General features: G+C 35.1%; 2 protein-coding genes and 1 long non-coding RNA gene across 3 annotated transcripts; 2 read left to right on the top strand and 1 right to left on the bottom strand.

Annotated features, from left to right (window-relative positions):
* The first annotated feature begins 1,673 nt into the window (after window positions 1-1,673).
* LOC126708235 (disease resistance protein RPV1-like) lies at window positions 1,674-6,456 on the top strand. The gene is made up of 3 exons (XM_050408037.1): window positions 1,674-2,329; window positions 5,672-6,350; window positions 6,451-6,456. Exons 1-3 carry the CDS (start codon window positions 1,824-1,826, stop codon window positions 6,454-6,456), a joined length of 1,191 nt encoding a protein of 396 aa, XP_050263994.1. The 5' UTR covers window positions 1,674-1,823.
* Window position 6,457: 1 nt separating this feature from the next.
* Window positions 6,458-15,041, top strand: LOC126710176 (uncharacterized). Its single transcript, XM_050410563.1, has 3 exons — window positions 6,458-6,737; window positions 11,718-11,786; window positions 14,401-15,041. Exons 1-3 carry the CDS (start codon window positions 6,528-6,530, stop codon window positions 14,920-14,922), a joined length of 801 nt encoding a protein of 266 aa, XP_050266520.1. The 5' UTR covers window positions 6,458-6,527; the 3' UTR covers window positions 14,923-15,041.
* On the bottom strand, window positions 12,152-14,344 carry LOC126710178 (uncharacterized). Its single transcript, XR_007649589.1, has 3 exons — window positions 14,058-14,344; window positions 13,683-13,716; window positions 12,152-12,594 (listed from the first exon to the last, which is right to left on the bottom strand). It is a non-coding gene; the product is annotated as an uncharacterized LOC126710178 (long non-coding RNA).
* Window positions 15,042-20,851: the final 5,810 nt, after the last annotated feature.

Here is a 20,851-nt window from a genome sequence, read left to right as displayed (position 1 = left end):
GCCACCACCACCACAATCGGTGATGGTTCTTTCTTTTCTTTCTTTGACATACCTACTCTCTCTATCTCATGATTCACTCAAACTCAGACCCAAATGGCTCAAACTCTCTCTATCTCTCGATTCTCTATCTCACAAATCGTTGTCTCTCTCTCCTAGATTGATAAGTCTCTCTTTTTCATCTCTTTATCTCTCAACTCAGTGGTGCAGATTGTGATGGAGATAGATAATGGTGTATTCTGATGTTGGGTCTATGGGTCGTGAGGTTTGTTGATTTAGGTTTGTGGTGTTTGTTGATTTCTGGGTTTGTGGTGTATGTTGTATTCTGTTGTTCATTTTTGGGTTTGTGGTGTACACTGATTTTTGTTTGTGGGTTTGTGTGTGTGTGTTGATTTCTAGGTTTGTAGTGTGTGTTGATTTGTGGTTGTGTGGTGTATGTTGATTTCTAGGTTTAATTGTTGGTGTATGTCGATTTTTGGGTTTTGGATTTTGGTGGGTGTATGTTGATTTCTGGATTTTGGTTGGTGTATGTTGATTATTGTTCGATCTAAGTTTTGAATTTTGATTTGTTTGGTTATAAAGAAAGTACATGAAAGACAAAGAAAAGAAAAGAAAAAAGAATTAATTTACTAAAAACATGAAGAACATGAATAGTAAGAACATAAAGAACATGAACTAAAAAGAAAATTTTATTTTATTTATTTAATGATTATTTAAATAATTAAATAATAACTAAAATTTTATTTTATTTTAAAATAATTAAAGAAAAGAAAAAAATGATGTGGCATTACTTAAATGCCAAATTAAAATTTATTATTAATATTTTAATAGCCACGTAGGCGTTTTGAGTGCCCACAGTGCACTCCGTTAGTTACGTAGGATATTTTTATTAGAAAGATGACGGTAGAGATAAAAACGGAATGCATTTTTCAAAATAAAGACTAAAACCGGTAAAAAAAAAAAAGTAGATACAAAAATGAAAATAGAGTAAAAATGTAGGGACGAAAATAATATTTCTGCCTATAAACAATTAAAGCCAACCCTTTTGGCCAAAGATTTAAAAGTGCAGATCAATCAGTTTACAAATGGAGGATAAATCTAAAAGAATTGGAAAGCAAAAGTACACTGAAACAATGACTAATCAAAAAATGTAAATTGAGCAACTGAACGTCTAATGTTGTCACCGGATAATTGTAGTATCACATTGGAGAGGATGTTTATTTTAACTGGGAGTGATAAAAGTATAAAATATGCTTTCAGAGTACTATAGAATAGATTTTGGACTATTGAAAACCAAAGAGAAAAATACTACAGGTTTCTATATATTAAAAGAGAATAAAAAATTCATTTACAAGGGTTTATTTTTCTTTTTTCGATTTGGTCTTTGGTTTTGATAATTGACAATTGTCAAACGTGCTTGTAAATATAGATCATCAAGAGAATTAAAAGATCTTATCCCTGAGTATACAATTTTTGATTCACGACGAACTCCACATTCTGCAACGTGTGAGGGAGGGACAGTCAGGTAGTGTTAAGTGTTGAGTGACTTGATTTGTGTGTTGACCGAAAAAAAAAGAAGATAATTGATTAATTATATCAGAAAAGCAACATTTCGGGTCCCACCCATCGACAATCGCACCAAACTTTTTGACTATCCCCACTTGCCTGCCACTTTCCCCCCATCTTCCTTGGTGGTTCTTGGAAGATAACAAGAAGACTACCGATCGACCAAGTCTACAATTAATAATGTTTCGCCGCGCATTGGTCTTTTTTAATTTGCTTTGCTTAATTTCTTTCTTGGAAGAATAGTTTGTTGCTCTGCTTTCATGGCGCTAACAACCTTTTCTTCATCATTCACATCCAGCCCAAGTCCTACATGGGGTTACGAAGTATTTGTAAGTTACAATGGCGATGATACTGGCAAAAGCTTTACAGACCATGACCTCTTTGCTGCTCTAAAACGGCACGAGATTCGCGCCTTTAGAGATGACAAGGAGCTCGAGAGAGGGAAAGATATTTGGACCGAGCTAGAGAAGGCAATCGAGACATCAAGGATTGCTATTATAGTGTTCTCCATAAATTACGCTGCTTCCAGCTGGTGTCTGAATGAGCTGGCTAAGATCTTGGAATGCAGACGGAGCTTGCAGCAAATTGTACTGCCCATTTTCTACAATGTGGAGCCGTCCAAGTTGCGTGCACTGAAGGGGAATTTGGCCCAAGTATTTGCCAGTCATGTGGAGCGTTTCGGGGAAGGTAAGGTGCAGAGGTGGAGGACTGCTTTGACTGAGGCTGCAAACTTGGCCGGGTGGGACTCGGGAAATGACGCACATCGGTAATTCATTTTTTTGCTAAATATATTTGACAGTAATGATGTAGATACTACCAAAAAAAAAAAAAGGCAAATATATATAGTCAGGGGTGGAGCCAGGAATTTTTATTTGGGGGCCAAGTTGCAACACTAATATATTTATTAAGACAACTCCATACACACACATAAATACACATGCTTTTTTTTTTATATACACACACTTTTTTATTTGATAAGTTATATATATACACACACCCAACAAAAAAAGAGCTTAATATTTTCAATCAAAATTATGTTTGATGGCTATCTTTCATAAAATTAATAAAATACATTTTCACAATTTTCATAGTGAAATTCTTAAAAAGTTTCATTTTCTATAAAAATTATCAAATTTTATACTAATGTAAGTAAAATTATTCAATCGAACTAATGTAATTTTCAAAAACAAGAATGATCCAAAACTTGGAGGAACAAATTAGGCTCAAAACATATTTGAAACTATTTTGCTTTGACCCATTATGTGGCAACTAAAGAGACATTTCATGTGTAGTTTTAGTGACAATAATTTTTTAATGAGTCAATGACTTGTTAATCGCCACATAACAGGTTGAAAAAGATAAATTCAAACATGTTTGGTGCCAAACTTTTTCAAATATTTAACAGATATAAAGACACATTTTACAATAAAAAATAAAATTGCGAAAAATAAAGTTGTCCCTATAACTATTAGACCAATTTTTTTTTTTTAAAGCATCATTGGACTAATTCAAATACTTGGGGGGGCCAACTCTTATTTTTGTAGACTAAATTTTGAAAACATTAAAATTTATATATATATTTAAAAAAATTTCAAAATGGGGGGGGAGGGGGGGCATGGCCCCCCACCCTTCAACATGGCTCCGCCCATGTATATAGTGATGGTTTCTAAACTTGTATGACGTTTCTATGAGTGATTTTAGTCCTAAACTTGTGATCTAGTCTAGGTACTAACAAAGTTAAAGTGATTGTTTTGATCTAAAATCTTTTTTTTAGGGTGTAAAAAGAAATTTAAATTACATAAAATCTCATTAAAAAAACTTGAATATATTGATATAACCAAAAAAAAAAAAAAAAACTTACAAATATATAAAGTTTACAATTTCTTTCTACTAACAAAATAAATAGGCAAAAAGTGACTAATGAGAGTTTTTTTTTTTTTTTTTTTGGAGAAACGACTAATGAGAGTTAAAATGAGAACTAATAATGTTGATATGAGAGTAAAAAAATGAAAGAGGGTCTAAAATGTTAATAATAAAGAGAAAAATTGAGAAAGTGACAGAGAAAGGGGCAAATAGTAATAGCCATTTTGGCTGGAAGTCAAGCCTTCGAGCAAAGTTGCTAAGGAAATCTCATGGCCAAAGTATCTCTCTTATTATTGCTTTTAGGAAAAATGAAATTAGGCAGTATTTTTATATAAAGGGTTGAACGAGTTTCGAATTAGATTAGAAGTTTTTATTTTTTATTTTTATGTTTTTTAATAGGTTTTTGTTGAATTTTTTGTTCATTTGTTGTTCTTTGGGCAATTTTTACTATTATTTAGGTTCATTTTTACTATTATTAAAGAGTTAAGGATTATATTATGTTTGGGGGGGACCAAGATAAGTTTTATGAGAAGTTATTCGTTTACAACAATTTCACTAAAAATTTTAGATGATAAGTTGTTATTGATGTATAAAAAAAGTGATATCAATGGTGTACCCAATTGAAAACCAATAACAGCGTACTACTTAAGATCTGTTGTGAAATTATTGTAATCATAACATTACTCTATTTTTGTTGAACCCAAATACTTAAGATGCTCAAGTCATTGTGTTCAATATTTAGAGAAAATGTTTTAGTTTAAAAATAATTATGTATATAATTTTTTTTTTCAAGTATAAAATTCTATTTTGGAACCTAGTGAACACCCTAAAATGCATATGGCGTTGTTCCTAGGGTCTGTTTAGATTGAGCTTATTTTTGCTGAAATTTAAAACTAAAACTGAAAATACTGTAGCCAAATAATTTTTAAATGTGTGAATAGTGCCTTGGGACCCATTTTTAATGAAAAAGTTGCTGAAAAGTGGAATTTGTGGATCTGTGAACAGTGCACGGATGCACTGTTCATAGTGGAAAAGTCAACATTTGCAGCTTTTACTGCGTGCAACTGTAGCGTGGGTCCCATGCCCAAAACGCAAACGCTGAAACACAGTAAAACACGGAAACCAAACGGGTAACTTATCTTTTTTTTCCAGCTGAAAACTGAAAAACACTGTAGCGAAATAATTTTTAAATGTGTGAATAGTATCGTGGGACCCATTTTTAATGAAAAAGTTGCTGAAAAGTGAAATTTGTGGGTCCGTGAACAGTACACGATGTGCTGTGATTGGTCCAAAAAATTTTGAAAAGTCAAAGTTTGTGGCTACTGTTCATTGAACAGCTGAAAACTGAAAACTGAAACTGAAAACTGAAAAACACTGTAGCAAAATAATTTTTAAATGTGTGAATAGTATCGTGGGACCCATTTTTAATGAAAAAGTTGCTGAAAAGTGAAATTTGTGGGTCCGTGAACAGTACACGATGTGCTATGATTGGTCCAAAAAATTTTGAAAAGTCAAAGTTTGCGGTTACTGTTCATTGAACAGTGCATGAACAGTAGCCGCAACACCCAAAACGCTCCAAAACGCGTTAAAAAAAAAAAAAAAAAAAAAAAAACAGACAAAACGCAAACGCAGTTTTTTTCAGCCGAATCCAAACGCGCTCTAAGAGTGCGTTTGGATTCGGCTGAAAGTTCCCTGCGTTTGCGTTTTGTCTGTTTTTTTTTTTTTTTTTTTTTTTTTTCACTCGTTTTGGAGCGTTTTGGGCGTTGCGGCTACTGTTCATGCACTGTTCAATGAACAGTAGCCGCAAACTTTGACTTTTCAAATTTTTTTGACCAATCACAGCACATCGTGTACTGTTCACGGACCCACAAATTTCACTTTTCAGCAACTTTTTCATTAAAAATGGGTCCCACGATACTATTCACACATTTAAAAATTATTTCACTACAATGTTTTTCAGTTTTCAGTTTTCAGCTGTATCCAAACGGACCCTAAGTATCAGTTTTTGGTTTGGCAATATCATGTACGGGACTAAAAAAGCAATTAAGGACTAAAATAGCTCATGAGTCATGATTAAATCTTAGGGAGCAACAAAGATGTTTTTTTAGAGAAACAAACACACAAAAAAGGGAGCAACAAAGTATTTATATGATTTTGGTGTTTCATTCTATTCATGATTAATTAGTTTCATCTTAAATAATAAATGATCGCTGACTTCTATTTTTATTTTGGATACAACTTGCAGTTCCGAGTCAAAGCTTATAGAGAAAATTATTGGAGATATTTTGATTAAATTAAATCTGGCATACTTCACTGTTACACCCTACCCAGTTGGAGTTGAGTCTCGGGTGCAAGAAATCAATAAGCATTTAGATGAGTATGCAGGTGATGTTTGCATGGTTGGCATTTGGGGGATGGGTGGCATTGGCAAAACAACAATTGCCCAAGCTCTATATAACCTAATAAAATGTAAATTCGAAGTAAGTTGCTTTCTTGAAAATATACGAACAAGATCTGAACAATCAGGTGGTCTGATTGATTTACAAGAGCAAATTATTTCCAGTGCCCAAGTAAATTCCAAGAAAAAAGTTAGGGATGTTTATGAAGGAATTAGTGTTATAAGAGACATAATTCAGAGTAAAAAGTTTCTTCTTGTTCTCGATGATGTGTGGGGCCCTGATGAGTTAAGAAAGCTAGGTATTGATAAGGATTATTTTCAACCAGGAAGTATAATTATTATTACATCAAGAGCTAAGCACCTGCTACATGGTGCTGGGTGTGATTTCATCTATGAATCACCGTTCCTGGATTACAATGAGTCTTTTCAGCTCTTTAGTTGGCATGCATTTGGAAAAGACCATCCTAATGAAAATTATGTAGTGCTCACAAACGAAGTAGTATATTATGCTCAGGGACTTCCATTGGTATTAAAAGTTTTGGGTTCTAGTCTGTTTGGCAAGAGCAAGTTGGAATGGAAAAGTACAGTGAAAGAATTAAAAGATTCTCGTTTTAAAATTTGTGAAGAATTGATGATAAGTTTTCATTCACTAAGCGATAAGCAGAAGGCGCTGTTTCTAAAAATTGCACTTTTCTTTGTTGGAATGGAAAAAAATTATACTTTGAAAATACTTGGAGACTCAGATTTCTCCTTTGAAAGTGAACTTGCAGTTTTAGGTCGTCGATGTCTTGTAACCATCGATTGCTTGAACAGACTGACAATGCATGATTTGATTATAGAAATGGGTAAAGAAATTAACCGCAGACAATCTTCGGAAGGAGCTGGAGAATATAGCCAACAATGGTTTCATGAGGTACGTCTTTTGTCTAAATAAAATGAGGTACGTCTTTTGTCTAAATAAATATCACACGGTACGAATAATAAGACACTTCCCTTTGCATTTCACATTTGTGTAAATCAATTAAGTATCTTTCTAATTGCAGTCTACTTTAATTAGATGAATAATGCTAATCTTAAAGTCGGCGATGTTTCTGCATAAGCTATAGTGTTTAGTTGATCTACTGTTCTACATAAACTGCAAGTAGGTTCTGTATGTAGCTGGAACTTCAATCGTATTGCCACATGCTGATATTCAATTAGTTAGGATTGGGTTAGTACTGTTGATATTTCTGTTATGACACGTGTACAGAGCTGCATGATGTTAGTTTGTTTTAATTTCCTGCCAAGTTTTTATCTTTGCTCTGGTGTATGTATAACAGAGCATTTGTAAATTAATTGGTTGGTTGCAGGGCTGACCCTAAGGATCTTGGGCGGGCTAGATGGATTCATGGGTCAGGTCCGGGTCATACACTCAGGTCAGTCTTAGGGCCAACCCGACTCGCCCAATCTTTTTAAAAACGATAAAAAAACAAAAACAAAAACCATTTGAAAATTATTAGGAATAATTTTGTGAAATACTGATAAAATTAGAAAATTGTTAATAAAATATACTTAGCTATTCTCTCACCTGTTTGGAGGAGGAGTAGAGGTAGAGGATGATTGGCTGGAAGGAAGTGGTGCTTGAGAATATGAAGACATTTGGTGCTCAAAAAGGAACAGGAGTTAGGTATTGTTTTGTGTATATATGTGTGTGTATATATATATGACAAAATTTAGGTACAGTATCTTAGGTTTCTCTCTTAAAATTCAACCATATTACTATTTAACTAAAAAATACACTTCTATTCCATAAGAAAAAATTCTCATGATAGAATATTAAAAGATGAACCTAAAGAATAGTACTTAAGTACTGTACCTAAATCTTACTCATATATATATATATATATATATATATATAGAGAGAGAGAGAGAGAGAGAGAGAGAGGGGTAACTGGACTAATTTTAGTTCATAGGCTAAAACTAGTGGAGTAGTTTTATTCTTGTTTTTTTTTTTTTTTTTTTAGAAAACAGTTTTATTCTTGTTTTGGTTCTAGTATTTCAGAAAATTAAAAGTCTAATGTTATATACTTATATTCCTAATATGGTGTTCTAAAAAAATATTCATAATACAAATTTTCTTCTTAATTTCATCAATTTTTTGTCAACCATAACCATCACTTGAAAATTTTCTAATGTAAATTTTTTGAAAATTATTTCCTTTTAAGTCATGTTTTCCTCCATTAAACCCATTTTGAATTTGGTCTGCCATTATAGAGTAGGAATTTGGCTAGATTAGACTGCCAATGTCCAAGTCAAGTCTAAATTCATTAGTTAAATTTAATGAGAAAATCAAGCAATTTAAACTTATAGCCACCCAAAACTCCCCTTTCCCCTTTTCAAAATTAATTCCCTACATTCATTGGATATGTTATTATTTGTTTCTTTATTTCTCTCCCCCTCCTTTAACACGCAATCTCAAGTCTTACACTTCAGCATTAAGTTTTAAACACTCATAATTATTAGATTTAATTTCTATCATTAAAACACTGTTTTGGTCCCTATATTTTGGGGTTATAGTCAATTTGGTCCTTACATTTTAATAGTAGTTAATTTGATCCCTATTATTTTCAAGTTGCAATCAATTTGGTCCCTACCGTTAACTCACTAACAGAAAATATCTATTTGACAAATGGTTTGCATTGTTGGCGCGCATGTGGCCAACATAATAATATAATATTAGAAATGTGCTACGTCCATAACATTTTCACAACAAATCATAGGTGGTTAGTTGTTATTGGTTCAAATTTGAACCTAACACTAAGATTACTTTTTTGCCCCAATAATAACAATCAGTAACAACCTGCCACTTAAGATTTGTTGTAAAAATGTTGTGGATATATAATTTCTCATAATATTAAATATTTAAATATTTAAAAAGCCACCTAAGCTTTTTTTTTTTTTTTTATCAGTCCAACTATGCATTTTAATTTAAAACAAAATCTGTATCAGACAAAAAAAAAAAAAAAAAAAAAAACTGAAAATATTTAAACTGAACAAAAATAAAGAAAATAATTTTTTTTTTTAATAAATCTTGAATTCCTTTTATTTCCTTTTCCATCCCTGCACTTTCTTAAATACCAAACACAATAACCAGCAACACTCTGAAACTAAACTTCTCTACCTCTCTATCTCATTCACTCTCACACACACGCATAAATCCAATCTATTTTCAGTAATATAAGCTTCCTTGCCTCTCTCTCTCTCTCTCTCTCTCATTCTCTCACACGCATACACACAGAAATCCAAATATTTATTTCCAATAACCATGGCTGAGCATGGTGGAGCAAGAAGGGACATCAGTGACTTCGTGCAAGGATTCGACAGTAAATGCCCAAGGGGAGCAGCAGGAACGGAGGACGTCGTCATGGGCGACGCAAAGGGAGAAGTGGGTCTCGTCTGTTCGATATCGGCAGTAGGGATACGGTTCTAGGCCTTGCTGTTTTAAATGTTTTGTTGGATTAGAAATGGGAAAACTGATTTCTGATGGTTGAGGATTTCAGTCTGGGGTGGTTCAACCTTCAATGGTTTGGATAATTGGATGTTGATGGTGGCTATAAATGGTTGAATCTGACTGTGGTGGTTTTTGATGGTTGTGTGAAGTTGCTAGGAAAATAGATAAAAGTAGATAATTGTAAAAGAAAATTGAGTTTTAACAACTGTGTGATTATTGTTTAGTTTTAGATTGTTGTGTTGCTGGGAATTATGGCTAGTAGCTAAGAAAATGTTTTAAGAATATAGAAGAAAAAATAAAAAAGAAATTGAGGTTTTTTTCTAAAAAATAATAATTTTTTTTTCTTTCAATTAATATTTTCAGTTTTTTACAGGGGTTTTGTTTTAAATTAAAATGCTTAGGTGGATTTTTAAATATTTAATTATTTAATATTATATTATTATGTTAGCCATGTGTGCGTCAACAATGCAAACCGTTTGTCACGGAGATATTTTCCGTTTGTGAGTTAACAATAGGGACCAAATTGACTATGATCCCAAAATATAGGGACCAAAATGATATTTTTGCCTACAATTATTCAATCTTATAGTTGTAAACCTTTTGTGTTTGATTTCCTCATCACACTAACTTTCTAATTTGGTTGATGAATTTTCGGCACGTTTAGTACATTATAATGATAATTACATAGTCATATGAATAAGTATTACAATAAATACAAGATGTAGAATTGAAATAACTATTACTTATTCATTTTAAAGAATAGCTATTTATACTATTGCACACTCTTGATGCGATAGTCACTTCACAAATATTAAGTGTTTGTGAGGTATGGGGGGTAAGAATCGAGGTTCAAGTTTCCAGGAGGAAATTTACACACATACACACTTAGATTAGGTTAGATTAAAATTTCTAACTTATATTAAAAATATATATATATAGCTATTTTTTTTTATAAAAAAAAAAAAAAAAGAAACTTTTTGTATTCAAATTCTTAAAAAGAGGTTAGGGTTGGTAGCTAATAAAATCTCACAAAGTCTTCTCTTTCCCTCTATAATATACCAGACCTGTGCCTTGTGATTTGCGCAGCCATGGAAGGAAAAACTTTCCCTCCAATTTCTTATTCCTTTTTTGACATCAATCACACTTAAAGAGCAAGACTTAGGTGTTGTTCCTTAAGTTCCCCTTTTAAAATTCTACCATATGGATTTTTTCTCATAGGATGGAAGTGTATTTTTAAGTTAAGTAGCCACATGACTGAATCTTAAGAGAGAAACCTAAGGAACAGCACCTAAAGTATTGTATCTAAGTTTTGTCCACACTTAAATACTTTATATGCATTCTCTTCCTTCTTGAAAAGTTTTATTGTTCAAATCTTTAGAATTGTTACCATTTTTGAATTTTGAGATTTTTTTTTCCATGGAGAGACACTGTGAATCAAGCCAGCCAATTACGTAAGTCTAGGCTGTCTAGCTATTTTCCTTCTCTATGATCATGATCATGAGTCCCTCTATATAAGATTAGTTCATAGTAAAATGTGTAAGTTTAAACCATAGGTAGTAAAATGCACCAATTAAAAAAAATCCTCAAAAAATGTGGGAAAAAAAGGCCCAAAACAACATGGGAGGGGGAATCTGCGGGTTGGGTTGAGTTTCTCCCTTAGAAAACTCATTTTTTATTGGGTTAGGTTGTGCCGGTGCCTATGAACCCGATCCAATCTCAGTCCTAGTTAAGCTAAATGCAATTTCTCATTAATATTTTCTCACTCCAAACATAAGTTTCCTTTGTTATTTCTTGCTTAAGCTTCTATAGTTAAAAATACCACAAATTTTATTATGTAATCTTTACAAACTGACAGAGGCAATGAATGTGATTGGTAAATTTTAAAACATAACAAATAAATGTTTGATTACCTTATTTTGCTTGGTGACACACCAATTTGCAAAGGCTATATAGTAAAACTTTTAGTAACAATAGCACCACTTTGATTAGAATACCACATATGACTATTTTAGTGACTAAATTAAATAGATCATGTGACAATGCTAAAATTTTTTTTTTTTTTTTTTTTAAATACTACACGTTTTTGTTTGCTGTTTAGACATATTCGAAGGAAAACTGTTTTGAGTCTTTGAGATGTGTCTATTTTTACGTTGGATTGGATTTTCATATGTTTACATTGTAGGCACATAAAAAGTGGCATATATTGTACACTTTTTGCAAATGTCAACACTTAAACCACTTTTTATGTTTCTCCAAAAAAAAAAAAAAAAAAAGCACTTAACCACTTTTTATGAATATAAATCTACATTGCAAATACAATGTAAAAGGAACGTTTATGTTTTGTCCATTTTATATTTGATTTATGCCTCACCGTTTGTTTTTGGGCTTCCTATATTCTTGTAGGATCGACCTTCCAAAGGTAACGGGCGACATGGTTGGTCCAACTTCCAAGAAAATTTGCTAGAGACTAAGGGTGAGTTTGGTTCAGCTTTTTGAAAAAGTGCATAATGAAAAAATGGAGTTTTGTAAAAGTGCATAATGAAAAAGTGGAGTTTCAAAAAACTGAGTGTTTGGTAAAAGCTGTTAAAAAGTGCATAATGAAAAAGCTGAGTGTTTGGTAAAAACTGTTAAAAGTGGCTTTTTGAGGGATAAATGACCAAAAAGGACAATGTATATATAAGGGAATTTATTTCAAACTTTTGTTTTGTTTTTTTTTTTTTTTGTGGATGTGAGTTTATTTCATACTTATTAAATCATCTATTTCATATACTTACTAAACAATAATAATAATAATATTAATTAAATCTAAATAATTTCCATCAACATGAAGCACAAAATAAAAATGTAAAAAGATGATAAAATATACACCAATAATCTAAGTTTAAATTGTACTACATAATAATGTAAAAACATATAAAATACATATCAATAATCTAAGTTTAAATTGTACAACACAAAAATGTAAAAAAGATGATAAAATACATACCGATAACCCAAGTTTAGATTGTACTACAGGATATTATAAAAAAAAGACAACTACTAATTATTATCCCCCCAAATGGAATTAGCAATGGAATCAGGAAGAACCACCATCGCAGGGTCTGTTGACATTTTCTCGTCTTTGACACTTAGCAATCAAATCCTCGTCTTTGACACTTTCTCTATTTTCCAGGTTATATGTTGACATCAATACATAAGCATAAACGAGCACACATTGACCACCTTCCTAGGCACTTGCACTTTTGGAAAACTTGAATTTGTTTAAGGAAATATAGTAGCACTGATGCATGAAGAACAAGTACTTAAGTGGCTGAGAAAGTTTCAAAAGCTATCATACATGCTTCTCACATTAAGAACTTCAAGTTCATGCAGTGACCAAACTACAGTCACATATGCATGCATTGTTAAATCAGCAAAGTACAGTGACCATGTTATGTTATGTATATGTTATTTTCGCATATACTATGTTATGATAGAGAAAGCATATATGTTATTTTAGCATCAAAAATTCAGATCAGTGTTATATATTCATAGCATCAATTTCACTAATCTAACCATATTGGTCATGCTATCCATTTTCACTAATCTAACCAACAGACACCCTGAAGATTTAACTATTTCATGGAATACAATCTCTAAATGTTGTGGAATGCAAGAATTTAATTGTAGGTAGAAAAACATATTATGGATGATCAAATTACTAATGGAAATAGACAGTAGAACTAATATGAAAATGGAATCAAACATAAAATGCCAAAATAAAATTTTGAAACGTACAAGGCCAAAATAAAAGCAACTCAAAATTTTAAGGGTCAAATTAAGTATCCTGGGGAATTAAAATAATTTAATCATATAACCTTTGCTAATACTTGCTTGAACTGCCTTGACATCAGTAAAGGAAAACACAGAAAAGTGAAATCTAAACGTCCATTACAGGGAGAGGCGAATAAAAAATAAATTGTATCATTGATCTAGACATTAAATGTTACAAACCAAAACACAAGCTAACACAACTGAAATATATAAGTTCTTCGAAGAGTACAAAATGTTACAACCAGTCTGTGAAGCATAACAATATCTCCAAGTTAATACACATTCATAGCAAGATCCGAAATTTTGTTATAACAAAACAAATAAACAAAAACACTTCATGAGAACATGTATATATTCCAATCAGCAAGATCCGAAAACAATACCCATTATATATTCATCAAACTAACACTTCATTATATATTCCAATCAGCAAAAACAAATAACAAAACAAGTAAAGGAACAATACCCATTCATAGCAAGATCCGAAATTTTTTTTCCCACACTCTGTAAAAAAAAAAAAAAAAAAAAAAAAAAAAACCAGATCAGTGTTGGTACTTGGTTTTTGGTAGCAGATCAGTGTTTTTGGTACCTGAGAAATCAAAACCCACACACCAAAAGTGAGAAATCAAACCCAGATCCATGAGAAATCAACCAAAGAACAGAGAAATCAAAACCAAAAAAACCCAAATCAGACCCATGAGAATCAACCCCGGTTCGGTCCAAATCAAAACAACCCATACCCATAACAAATCAACCCAAAGAACACACAGAAAAATCATTACCCATAAAACAAACCACAATCCAAAACTACAGAAAGACTTACGGAGAGGAAGAACCAGAAAGAAAGAAAGAAAGAAGAAGAAGAGGAAGACGAAGCGGAAGAAGAAAAGGAAGACAAAGAAAAAAGACAGAGAGAGTAGAGAGACTTACGAAGGCAGAGCAAGGCAGAGAGAAGAGATGGAGGGGCGACTTTCTGCTGGGTAAAATGCGAAGGGAGAGCAGAGATGAGAGATGAGGGGCGACTTTCTGCTGGGTAAAATGGTCTTTTTGCCCATTACAACGGTAATATGACAAAACGCGCACAGCGCGTTTTGATTTATGGACCGCTGCCTCACCATTTTCCTTCCGCGTTTTGTCCTCACATTTTATAAAAGTTCAAAACGCAACTTTCATAAAAAAGTTGCGTTTTGAGCTTACCAAACGCAAAACTGGGTTCAGTGTTTTTGAAAACGCCCTTTTTGGGCTCAAAAAGTGGAACCAAACGGGCTATAAGTTCTTTGAGGGCGAAGCTCCCTTTGAGCACAACCTGTACTTGTCAGACCCTCCAATAATGGCCATTGTGAGACTGACTGAGCAACTGAGAAGTCTAGAGGCTGAGCGAAAGTTGTGGGAGGCTGAGCGCCAGATTTTGCGCCAACAGTTGGAGAAGAAACGAAGGGCACATCTAGCCACTTGTGAGGATGCTGCCAGGGCTTCTTGGCAACTAAGAGTTCAGAATGCTGCTTTGAATAGCGAGAATATTCACCTTCTTATATTTTTAGCAGATGATAGGAAATTTGCCCCACAACTCAATATGGTTCTTCCCTGTTCAGAATTGGCATCTGAGAGTGCTTCTTCTTCATTAGCCTCTAATCAACCAACAATAGCAACCGCTACTCCCGTGGCTTCGATAAGGCCAGACACTCTTGGTTTGGACCATGCTACTTTCCTCGACCGCCTGGTCATTGGCATCCAAAGCTTCGGTGATCCATCAGAATCCACTCCACCTATAAGAGGCTCTGACCTCCCACAATAGATAAGATTTTCCTTTTCTATTGGTGAGTTGAGGGCATATTCGATTCCAAGTATTTTTATTTTAAATTTAATGTTGTACATTAATCTGAATTGCATGTATAATCAGTTTTTAAGTTCCAATTCACAAATTCTCAAAAAAAAAAAAAAAAAAAGTTCCAATTCACATATTTGTAGTTGGTAATACTGTTCAGGTAAGCAAATCACCCATCAGAGGTAAGGATAAAACTTTCCGTCAATAAAGCTTTTTGGGCTTTTTTTTGCACGCATGGTTTTAGGACGACAGGCATGCTAGGTAGTTCACTCTGCGGGTCTACATGTAGGTCGTTTCTTGTTAGTTGTTGCCTAGAATTAGCAACTTGACATTTGAGTGTGTCAGGAATCAGGCGTTGTCACCCCGCAATGCCATCAATCAAGTCATGCCAATTTCCTTCATCATCCATGATACAGCTGATTGAATTTTTCCTCCTTCTATCTGAAGCCTTAGTGTGAAAATATTTCATATTTCAGTCTTCAAGCCCAAGCCATTGCACCTTAGCTCTCTGGTGCCACTTAATTTCTTCACTATCCAATAATTCATTAATTTCTTTCCTTAGAATATTAATTTCACCGCCCAAGCTGCCATTTCTGTCTTTGCAAACCAAACTATTGAGAATCTCCCTTTTCTCCTGAATTTTCTTTGGAATTTGCCCAAACACCAATTTGTTCCACCTAGATAAATTATCAGCACAACATCTCAATTTTGCAGCTATTCCCATAGGAGAATTTAACTCTTGGCAGCCATCCCAGACCCCTTGGATGATGTCTTTGCAATCCGCCCTATTAGTCCACATTGCTTCGAACTAAAATCTATGTTTAGTGGGATACCTCTTAACAACAGTATCATCGGTTAAAAGCAAAGCGCAATTGTCAGAAGTGGATTCCACCAAATGATGCACTTTTACATCTTTATAATGATCAACCCAATCAAGAGTTGCCAAAGCACGATCCAATCTCAAAAACATTCTGCTTTCACCCTCTTGCATATTACACCAAGTAAACTTAGGCCCAACAAACCCAAGATCCTTGAACCTACACTGGTGAATAACTTCTCTAAAATCATCCATCTGTTTTTGCGATCTTAGCACCCCGCCCAATTTCTCTTCCACCGATACTATTTCATTAAAATCACCAAAGCATAACCAGGGCAGATGGATCTTTCGACTAAGGCTTCTCAATAACTCCCATGATTCTTTTCTACGGTGAGTTTCAGGGTTCCCATAGAGACCGATGATACGCCACTTAAAACCGAACTCAGGGTCAGTCACCACTGCATCAACAAAATTCCTAGAATAGCTTTGGATTTCAACCTTAATATCCCTACACCATAACAAAGCTAAACCCCCATTCCTCCCAACACTAGGAACAGTTAAACCATTCAATAGACCAATTTTAAATTTCACCTTTTCCATTTGATATTTCTTCATTTTTGTCTCTGACAGGAAGACTATCTTAGGCTTCCAACATTGCACAAGCTCGCGTAACACTCGAACTGATCGGTGGTTCCCAAGCCCCTAGCAGTTCCAACCTAAAGCAATCATTGGTCTAGGCAGTGCTGCTCAGCAATCACCGCTGTTTCATCAAATAAATTTGCACCCCCTTCATGTTCCCCAACGTTAGCACATAAACGTTTATGGACATTTTCATCAAAGATAAGCAACATTTCATTATTAAACTTTCTTTTTTTACTTACCTCTTGGGCTCTTTCTGACTTCACGACCTCTTGGGCTTTCCCTTTTTCTCTAGCAATCTTTTTATCTCCTTTTAGTTCCTTGGGCAATCCCACAGTCTGGACAAGGAGGCTGTGTCCGGTCCACCAAAGAGTGCTCTTTTTCTTCTAGCCCCACGGGCTTTTTCCTTTCAAGCTCATTTAAATTCAGCCCATTCTTCTTTTCCCCACTTAAGCCTTCATTCTCATTTATTCTTTGTGGGCTTACACTACCAACCCCATTAGTATCCGACCCAAATGGCTTTCTAACTACTTGTTGACCGGCTTCAGTCCCAATCCAATTAGTCCTTACCGAACTAGTTCTATCTTCATTCTGCCCATCACGTGTCTTCTGCTCCTCCACACTGTTCAAAGCTCCTGTCAACGTCTCTTCCCATCTGGCCTACTCACCGTGTTTCCTGTGACTTGACATATCAGGATTCATCTCATGCTCCAACTGATCCGCCTCCATCATGAGCGCTACACCCTTCTCCGCCTCTACATTCCCGTCAACCACCATCGCTGGCGAGCTTTGGCTGCCCGCCCCACTTCCTTTTCTAGCATCACTGTCCACCACCATGGAAGCCAAGCCTCCTTTCTCAGCCACGGACTGCTCTTTCAACCTATCTTTTTCACCTCCAAATTTCAAAACTCCACTAGCTTTCAGCCATTCACCATATTGCCTCCCTGATAATTGCTCCAGTGAACTACCTTGACAATGTTTTTCATCATGCCCAAGTTAACAGAGAGTAGGCAACCTCTCATACCTGAAATCCACCCAAAATCTTCCACCTTCATCATTCTTCACATACCCCCCTCTACGGAGAGGTTTATCAATTTGCACCTCAACTCTTATTCTTAAAAACTTTGCTTGGTCTATTTGTATAGCTCTCTTGTCCACCTCCAACACTCTTCCAATTTTACTGCCAATATCTCTTCCAATATCTTCAGTCATATTCTCAAATGGCAGTCCCCATATTTGCACCCAAAAAGGAGAATGGGAGAAAGTAATGTTTTTTGATGTCAAACCTTTCCTCCATCGGCAAAGAAGAAGGAGGTTATTATCAAAATTCCAAGGGCCACTTCTTTCCACCCACTCTAGCTGGTATCTAGACCCAAACTTAAACTGCAAAATATTATTACCCACTTCCACTATTCTCAGATCAGAGCCCATTTTCCAAGCTGCTTTTAGAGTGTTCTTCACAGCTCTAAGATTTTGATGGCGATCTAAAAGTAGACGCCCAAATAAGCTCAGAGAGCATTCTTCAAAGATTTCAGAACTGTTGCTATTAGTAATAACAATATCCTCTTCTTCTTCTTCTTTTGTGAGCTTCAAGTTTCCCAAACTATTCACTACATCCTGATCCATACGGCTACAACCAAATGAAATATGGACTACAACCACTTTAGGGAAAATGGTGTAATCCAAGAAAGAGCCCAGATAAGATTTTTAGGGAGGGAATAGCTCTTACTTGACTGAGAGAGAAAGAAAGCTCTTACTGTACAGAGAGAGAAAAAGCTCCTACAGGGGAGAGTCTTTGCTATTCCAACAAAAGTCACGGAGGAAATGAATCAGTCCCTAATTCAAGAATTCACTAGGGAGGAAATTGAGATAGCGCTGAACCAGATGCATCCAACAAAAACTCCTGGACCGGATGGTATGTCTGCTACCTTTTTCCAAAATCATTGGGGTATTGTTGGTAATGATGTGATATGCATGATATTAAATGTTCTTAACTCTAATATGTCTATGGCTGAAATTAATAAAACAAACATCACTTTGGTGCCAAAAATAAAAAACCCCACAAAGATGACCTATTAGTCTTTGTAACGTTGTTTATAAACTCATATCTAAAGTGTTAGTCAATCATCTTAAAGTGATCCTTCCTCAGATTATATCTGAAAATCAAAGTGCATTTCTTTCCGGTAGACTTATTACCGACAATGTGCTTGCTGCTGCTGCTTTTGAACTTATGCATTATCTTGAACACAAAAAGGAAGGTAAAGACGGTTTTGTAGCAATTAAGTTAGATATGAGTAAAGCCTATGATAGGATGGAGTGGGGTTTTATTAAAGTAGTGACGGTTAAAATGGGCTTTCATGAGAAATGGGTAGAGTTGATCATGCATTGTATTACTTCTGTATCTTACTCTATCCGTGTTAATGGGGCTGTTTATGGTAACATTACTCCTTCGAGGGGTCTCCGTCAAGGAGACCCTATTTCGCCTTATATCTTTCCTTTATGTGCAGATGGCTTTTCCTCTCTTATTAATGATACAGCCAGAAATCACAGAATAAGTGGAGTTTCTATATGTCGTGGCTGCCCCAAGATTACTCATCTGCTTTTTGCGGATGACAGTCTTTTATTCTGCAAAGCAAATGGTCAAGAATGCCAGAATCTTATCAATATTCTCCAATTATATGAAGAGGCATCGGGTCAGAAGATTAATGCGGATAAATCTTCAGTCTTTTTTAGCAATAATACCCCGGGTGATAGAAGAAGTGAAGTGTTGAATATGTTGGGGCCTATGCAAGATACTCGCCACAAAAAATACCTTGGATTACCCTCAATGATTGGCAAGTCAAAAGTTGAAATTTTTGTTGAAATTAAAGAGAGGGTGGGGAGGAAATTATCGAGGTGGAAGGAAAAAATGCTTTCAGTGGGTGGCTGAGAGGTCCTTATTAAAGCTGTTGCTCAAGCAATCCCAACATACACGATGAGTTGTTTCCATATCCCGAAAAGCCTTTGTGATGAGATGGAAACAATGATGAGGAAATTTTGGTGGGGTCAAAGGGGTCAAGAGTCAAAAATTGCTTGGGTAAGTTGGAAGGAAATGTGTAAGTCTAAGTTGAGTGGTGGAATGGGGTTCAGAAATCTTCAGGCTTTCAACCTTGCTATGCTAGCTAAGCAAGGTTGGAGATTGATTTTGAATCCTAACTCTCTGGTGGCCCAAATTTTTAAAGCAAGATATTATCCGCATGGTGATATTTTTCACGCTAAGCTTGGATCCAGCCCTTCTTATACTTGGAGGAGCATTTTCAATGGGTTGGAAGTTGTGAAAAGAGGCACCCGATGGCGAGTTGGCAATGGTGAGAAGATTCTTATTTGGGAGGATAAATGGCTTCTGACTCCAACAACATACAAAGTTATCTCCCCCCCGAAGCCTTTTAATGATTACCCTAGGGTCTCATCGCTTATTGATAGAGATACTAGGAGGTGGAAAGGTGATGTAGTGAAATCTCTATTCTTGCCTTTTGAAGAAAGGACTATTCTAAATATTCCCCTTTGCCACAGCCTTCCAGAAGACCAGATTATATGGGTGGGGAATAGAAAAGGAGAATTCAGTGTTAGAAGTGCGTAGTATATTGTTGTTGGAGTGCTTGATACTTTGGAGGTAGGCGAATGTTCTACTGGTGATTCTAGAGGTCCTCTATGGAAAAAGCTATGGCACCTAAACATTCCTCCTAAGGTACGTATCTTTGCTTGGAGATTATGCAAGAATGCTCTTCCTACTTTTGTGAATCTGCATAAGAGAGGTGTTGATACCTGTGATGTTTGCCCGGTTTGTGGCATGGAGCCTGAAACAAGTTGTCATGTCTTTGTGAAATGTGAAATGGCTAAGAGGGTATGGAGTTGTTGGCTGGACTGTCCGGTTTTGTTATTGAATGTAAATAGAAATATTGTAGATATTGCTATGGAGATTTTGGAATATGGTTCATCCAGTGACTTGGAGATTTTCTTTAGGGCCGCTTGGGCAATTTGGTGCAATAGAAATAGAATTGTGTATGAGTTCTCAAGTCAAATGCCTGATCATATTTGGAGCTTTGCAAAGAAATATATTTTTGAATTCAAAAATGCTTCAAAAGCTTGTGCTCAAAGCTTGTCCCGGTCAGAAGGTAAGTGGCTAGCGCCTCCTCCAGGTATATTCAAGATCAATGTTGATGGTCCTACTTCGGATGGTGAAAAGAACTCTAGTGTGGGAGCTGTAATTAGGGACTCAGCTGGCAATATTGTTGCTGCTTGTTGTAAATATCTACAAGGCAAATACTCAGTGGAGGAAGTTGAAGCTTTAGCGATGGAATGTGGTCTCCTTCTTGCCAAGGAGCAAAAGCTTTCCCAAATAATTTTGGAATCTAATGCTCTAGTAGTAGTTAATAGTGTTTTAGCAGCTAGAAATGGTGGCTG

Source organism: Quercus robur, chromosome 12, assembly GCF_932294415.1.
Source record: "Quercus robur chromosome 12, dhQueRobu3.1, whole genome shotgun sequence".
Classification (NCBI taxonomy): domain Eukaryota; kingdom Viridiplantae; phylum Streptophyta; class Magnoliopsida; order Fagales; family Fagaceae; genus Quercus; species Quercus robur.
The sequence above is the reverse complement of the archived record's forward strand: the minus strand, read 5'-3'. Positions and strand labels throughout refer to the sequence as shown.